General features: G+C 55.7%; 1 protein-coding gene across 3 annotated transcripts in view; it reads right to left on the reverse strand.

Moving 5' to 3' along the window:
• Positions 1-6436, reverse strand: part of GLI1 (GLI family zinc finger 1) — a 12383-nt gene extending 5947 nt beyond the window's left edge. The window contains exons 1-8 of one of the 3 annotated variants that reach the window (XM_011926026.1): positions 6373-6436; positions 2853-2979; positions 2555-2647; positions 1764-1959; positions 1377-1521; positions 941-1030; positions 712-849; positions 239-388 (exon numbers count right to left, since the gene is read on the reverse strand). In XM_011926026.1, coding sequence (XP_011781416.1) covers positions 239-388; positions 712-849; positions 941-1030; positions 1377-1521; positions 1764-1959; positions 2555-2647; positions 2853-2952 — 912 coding nt within the window. In that variant the 5' untranslated portion in view covers positions 2953-2979; positions 6373-6436. The remainder of the gene's footprint in view (positions 1-238; positions 389-711; positions 850-940; positions 1031-1376; positions 1522-1763; positions 1960-2554; positions 2648-2852; positions 2980-6372) is intronic. The other 2 variants (XM_011926027.1, XM_011926028.1) reach the window with 2 other exon arrangements.
• Positions 6437-6482: the final 46 nt, after the last annotated feature.

The following is a 6482-nucleotide window of genomic DNA, read 5'->3' on the forward strand; positions in this document are numbered from 1 at the left end:
CAAAAAAAAAAAAAAAAAAAAAAAATCAAGTGGAAAAAAAATGAGCTTTTACATCCAAGAGTGTTTTAATATATATCATTATATTCATCTTTATGCCAGCACAGTCACACAAACATTACTTTTAATATTTGTTTATAGAAGAAAGGACTTACAAAAGCAAAAGTCTGCCTTGGGCCCTATCTTGAAGGAGAGCCCCGATTTAGGAAGAGACCCTGGACTTGGGACCCTGGTGCCTCACCGTGCACTTGTGTGGCTTCTCGCCAGTGTGTCTGCGCATGTGCACCACCAGCATGTACTGGGCTTTGAAGGGCCTCAGCTCCCTGGAGCAGCCCCCCCAGTGGCACACGAACTCCTTCCGCTCCCCGTGGATGTGCTCGCTGTTGATATGCTGAGGGAGAAGATACAAAGGCTCTCCGAGGCTCCGCCATGCCCCCAAAGTCCAGAACAGACCTTCCCTCCACTCCCTGTTCCTCTTCCACGACTCCACCTCAAGGAGGAAGAGGCAGGAACAATGTCATATCTCACATCTCAGGTCTTCCAGCTCCCTAAGGCAAAGTTACAACTTCTGAGCTTCTGCCTACCCAACTGAGCATTCAACCTCAGTCTCCTCTGACCTCCTGCCCTCAGCCAGATTCTACTATGTCCCACTCAGAATCTCCTAAAGTTTCTAAAGTTTCCGGTTAGCCATTCCTGTTACCCCCTGGGGCTCACGTGCACCAGCTGCTCTTGGGAATCAAATTCCTGGCTGCAGCCATCCCAACGGCAGTCAGTCTCATACACAGATTCAGGCTCACGCTTCTCCTCTCTCTCAAGGTCCTCTCGCCCATCCAGCATCCCCAACAGGGAATCCTAGGGCAAGAGAGGCAATCTTAGGGTCACTTGGGTGACAGCTTTAGTTTTGTTCAGGTCCTAGAGGTAAAGCTCCCGCCTCTCCCCTTACCTGTATGCCTGTGGAGTTGGGGCTGGACATATCACCTTCCAAGGGCTCTTCCCGGCACTTGCCAACCAGCATGTCCAGCTCAGACTTCAGCTTCCCCAGGGGAAGAGGTGACGGTGATGAGGGTGGAAGTCAGCAGAAGGAAGAGGAAACCAAGCCAGGTCTTCCTGCCCTAAGTGCCCCCACCCAAGCAGCTGGAACCTTCTGGGTTTGGAAGGGACTTCCTCCTCAGACTACACTGGTGAATGGGATGGGCAAAAGATCCCATTTGGAAGTGTCTGACTCAACTGCAAGGAGTAAACCCCAGCACCCACACTTCTTTACTTTTCTAGTACTGAAAACTTATAACCATTGTCCTTCCTTCATCTTTCCCCTACAGAATCCACCACCCACCCACCCTGAGCTAAGGGAAATCAGGTAGCAATATGGGGACTCTCACCTGGCAAGTTGGGAGGGGTCCCCGGGACTGAGGGTGTGGGATCATCCCACCCCGGGCAGACTCATGGGGACCACAAGGCTGGACTCCGAAGGAAGGTGAGGGCCCTTTTTGGTGATTCATCTGGGCTGGGAATCCCAGAGACGGGCTGAGGAGGAAAGAAGGCAGTTACTTAAGACAATCTGGAAGTCTCAGGAGGGATTGGGCTATTTGGAGGATTTCTGGAAGACTTGGGATTTGAAGTGGTTGAGGCAGTCCCAGGGAAGTACTGAGGAGGGTTGTCCTTGAAATGACAAGGATTCAAATAGGGTCAGGTGGTTTGAGGGCTTGAGACTTTTAATGGACTTGGGTAGGGGCTTTAGGGGCCTCTTGGCCCGGGGCTGACTGCACCTCATGGTGCTGATGGAGAGATGGCCATAAGAGCCTCCTGGAGATGTGCATCGCGAGTTGATGAAAGCTACGAGGGAGCTGGGTGAAGTGCGGATAACCGTCTGCAAGTCCAGGCTGGCGTCCGACAGAGGGGAAATGGACAGTGCGCGCTTCTTGGTCAACTTGACTGCACTCCGGGGAGAAGAAAAGAGAGGGCCTGCGGCAGGAGACAGGGGAGATGGATATGGTAAAGGGGCATGTCTCTCCACACACCTAACCTATAGGTCCTGACTTGGCAAAACCAATGAGACTTGATTCTGCTTTGCCCTACTGATCCTATGTGTGACTTTTTTTTTTTTTTTTTTTTGAGACAGAGAAAGAGAGAGTCATGCTCTGTCACCCAGGCTGGAGGGCAGTGTTGCCATCTTGCCTCACTGCAACCTCCGCATCCCGGGTTCAAGTGATTCTCCTGCCTCAGCCTCCCCTGTAACCGGGATTACAGGTGCACACCACCATGCCCGGCTAATTTTTGTATTGTTAATAGAGATGGGGTTTCACCATGTTGGCCTGGCTGGTCTTGAACTCCTGACCTCAAGCGATCTTCCTGCCACGGCCTCCCCCTAAAATGCTGGGATTACAGGCGTGAGCCACCACGCCCAGCCCCATCTGTGATTTCTTGAGCACATCAAGCTCTGAAGCCTCACATCTCCAAACATCTCCTGCTCCAAGTGAGATCCCCTGCCCTCCCACTTTCTCTTTCAGAACAAATCAGAGAGGGGCAGAAAGGGAAGAGGTGTTGCCTGAGTCCTCACCCTCAGTGCAGCTGTTGGTCTCTCTGGCTGGCCCATAACTGTGGGGGCCGGACATGAGGTTAGCTTGGTGGCAGAAGGGCAGGCCAGACAGTCCTAGAAAAAAGAGACAGCTGGAATGGGAATGGAGGACATGTAAGCCTCACCTTAAAACCCCAGGCAGGACCTGATCCCAGGATTCCAGGTCCATATGACATGGGGCCTCAAATCTTGTAGATAGGAAACTGGCATGGGGTGGGGATGGGCCCAAGTGGGAGATCTGCCAAATCCTCAAGGCCCAGGAATTGGTATATACACTGACCTTCTGTCCCCACACTGGGGGCCCCCTGACTGGGGAGGGGCCGGAGACAGCAGGGCTCGCCATAGCTACTGACTGGTGGTGGGGTCATCGAGTTGAACATGGCGTCTCAGAGGAGGGTGTGGGGACACTGCAGAAAGGGAAGGTAGTTATGAAGGTGGAGGCAAATAGAGACGGTCAGACAGCAGTCTCAGGCACTGAATCCTGGGCAGAGCATCCCTGGTGTCCCCAGCCCCTCTAAGACATCTGCCACGGAAATCGAGTTGAAAAGAGCATCACTGGGCCGGGCCCGGTGGCTCACGCCTGTAATCCCAACATTTTGAGAGACTGAAGTGGGCGAATCACCTGAAGTCAGTTCAAGACCAGCCTGAACAACATAGTGAAACCCCCGTCTCTAATACAAAAATTAGCCGGACATGATGGCGGGCGCCTGTAATCCCAGCTACTCGGAAGGCTGAGGCAGGAGAATTGCTTGAACCGGGAGACGAGACGGCACCACTGCACTCCAGCCTGGGTGACAGAGTGAGACTCGGTCTCAAAAAAAAAAAAGCGTCACTCAGCCAGGCAGGGGGTAAGGGGAAATGTCCCAGAGAGGCAGAGGCAGTCTTATAGTCTGCGTAGTCTGGGGATCTTCTTGGGAACTGGTGGGAGCTTTGCCTGTGTGGTCTGTGTGTAGAGGGCATGTTTTGGACTAATTGTGCCTATATAAACTTCAAGTGATTTTAGTAACATGGACCATCTAATTCTTCTAATTCTTCTTGTTCTAACCCTGGGCCGGCTTTGAGGTTGGGATGGAAGAACACGTGTGATGAATCTGACTTCAAGCATTGGGCCGCTCTGCTTGAGCCTGTTTCCCCTTCTCATACCCCTCTTCGGGGACAGCCCGTGTACAATCTCTGCAGTGTCCAGCAGAGGGAGCCCTAGCCACAGTCCCGACAGAGAGGCAGGTGGGGCCAGGAGGCAGCACAAGCGATCTGCCCTCTTCTTTTAGGCAGAAAACTGTGTGGAGGAGGAGGTAAGGTTGCTGAGGGGTCTCCTGGGTCTGTTGAGTACAAAGGTGAAAGCTGGTGTTATTCTGGGGTAGTTTAAATCGGGTCCAACTAATCTTTTTGGTCTCTGTTTTGGGGGTACAGGAAAGGAAGTATGAGGGGAGACTTGAGAGAATGAAAAAAACAATGTCGTCGTTATAAAAGAGCAGCAAGGAAGAAGGTGCTGCGGTTCGTTTTTCTCCTCAAACTCCAGTTCTGATTCCATCCCGGGTTTTCCGGTCTCCCGAGAATGAGGGTGGGGTGGGGCGGGGTGGGGTGGAGAACCACCGGGAGCGGGCCGGGCCGGCCGGCGCGGTGGGTGATCCCGGGATGCTGGGATTTAGGGTGAGGGCGGGGTAAGATGAGGAGCGGAACCCGGACCCCGCGACCCAGTCCGAGCCCGGCAGCCTGAGCTGTACCCTTCCTAACTCCTCCTTTTCCAGCCGAGATGCAGATCCCGCATCCAAGACCTCCCAACTCGACCTTGGCACTAATGTTGGGGGCGGGGGGCACAGCTGGCTGGCAGCTGGATGGGGGGGACACTTCTCCCGCCTCCTTCCCTCTATGACTCACCCAGGGGAAGGAGGCAAGTTCGCAAATGATCCCCCAAACACTAGAGACTCCCCCAAACTTGCCTACTCAGTCATCTTACTGCCCAGCCGCCGAAAAGCCTCCAAGGAAATGGGGCGACATCCCTCCTCGCCCACGCGTGCCACAGCCCACCCACATCTCCCCTTCAGACTAGTAAAAGGAAAATGTTGCCAACTTTTTTAGCTTCGGTAAAGTTTTTCTGGGGTCTGAGAGTTCGGGATGGGACAGGGAGCTCTAGGGTTCCCCTGCCGGAGCCCCAGACCATCTTCGGTGTCTCCCTGTTTTCCACCGTCCCCCTCGCACCCCCGCTCCCCAACTCCCAGGAGTCGGCTCCGCCCCCCTACTCCCGGTCCCGCCTTCCCCGCCCCCGTGCCTCCTCGGCCCACCCAAGTCGCCGCCGCAGGCACTGGCTGCAGACGGCTCTGCTCCCCCCGCCCGCCCCGGGAGCCCAGTCCAGCGAGCCGTAGGGGTGGGGGCTGAGGGGCGGGACACATTCTTCCCTCCTCTCAGCGCATCCGGAAAGCAGGCAGTGGCGCCCAGGGGGGCGCTACTGGAGAGTGGGGGGTTCCCGTTGATGAGGTGAGAAAGGGAGAGGAATCCAGAAAGTATGAGGGAGAGAAAGGAGAGAAAGTGACTGGGTCAATAAATTTAGGTGTGTATGGGGAGGAGGAGGGGCCAGGACACCTTAGGTTCCTGGTTATCGCAGCTGGCTTCCCAAGGGTTAACCCCTCCAGACCCCCGGGAACCCCCTGGTGACGTCAAGGGCGGGGATGCCAGGGAGATAATGGTAGAGGGGGAGAGGTCTCTGGACCCCGCCCCCTAGGGAAAACCACCCTTATTCCGACCCTTACATCTCCCCCGGGAAACCGCCCGCCTTCTCCCGCTACTGGAACGTAAAGACCTATCCTAGAAGACCTCAGCTGTCCAGAACCCTAAAACCCTCAGTCCCCAGGCTCTACGGGGTCCCCTTTCCCTAATCCTGTCCCGAAAGCTAGCTGCCCAGCGCTGATTGTTTCGGGGTCATGGGGCCTGAAAGAGGATTCAGAGCGGGGAGCAAGGGCAGGCAGGGTGGTCTGAGCCAGAGGAGGGGCCTCGATCCCCAGCTCCCGTTTGGGCGGGGGCCAACGGGGATACACAGGCTGGCAGTGGCCAGTGGTCCCGCCCAGCCCCGGTAGGGGTCTCCCTGCCGCTGGCTCCCGCTGCCCCGGTGGTCCTAAGGTCAGAGGGTCAGGACAAGGTCTCCCCGGCTCCTCCTGAGCGCCTTGCCCACAGGCCTTGGGACTCAGGAGTCCAAAATTGCCTGGGGTCATTCTAGGGCCTTCACTAGACCTTGGACAGACCCCTTCCTAGTCCAGAAGACACTCCTTTTCCCCAAAACACAAGCGTCCACTGGCACATCTGTCACAAGACAGGTCAAGGATTCAAGCCTGGCTGGCCCCTAGTACTGTTGCCTCCCACACACCCGTCCCCACCCCACCTGGAGCTCCCTCCTTTGCAGTCCCCTCCTTTCAGGAACACTGACGTCTTCCTGCCCCACGCGCAGACACACACCTGGAGTTCCCTCTCTACAACGCAGACCTCCAACTAGCCATCCCTCCAGCCTCTTCAGCTCAACCGCATGAAAGTGAGATGTTTCTAATATATGGGAGAGGCGGAGACAAAGACCCACGGTTCCCTGAGACAGAGATACACAGACTGACAGAAGAAAAAAGGGAAGAAAAAGAAGAGTCAGAGAAAGATACAAGTGATAAATTTGGATTTTCTAATGTCTCACTCCAGACTCTCCCACCCCTATTTTGCCTCTATGTCCCGGGTCTGGGATGAGTCCCTAGGAAGCTGAGCATCCTCTCAGGCCCCCTCCCCCACTGCTCCCAGGTGGTCCCCCGCCTGCCCCTCCTTCTCACCTCTGTCTGGGCGCTGGGCTCGGGATGCGCGGTCCAGGGCTGGAGTCTGGGCTGGGGGGTGTGCGGTGGGGAGGGGGAGCGGAGAGGGCCACGGCAGCGCAGCCTCGATG

This window comes from Colobus angolensis, unplaced genomic scaffold (assembly GCF_000951035.1).
Source record: "Colobus angolensis palliatus isolate OR3802 unplaced genomic scaffold, Cang.pa_1.0 Scaffold67, whole genome shotgun sequence".
Lineage (NCBI taxonomy): Eukaryota > Metazoa > Chordata > Mammalia > Primates > Cercopithecidae > Colobus > Colobus angolensis.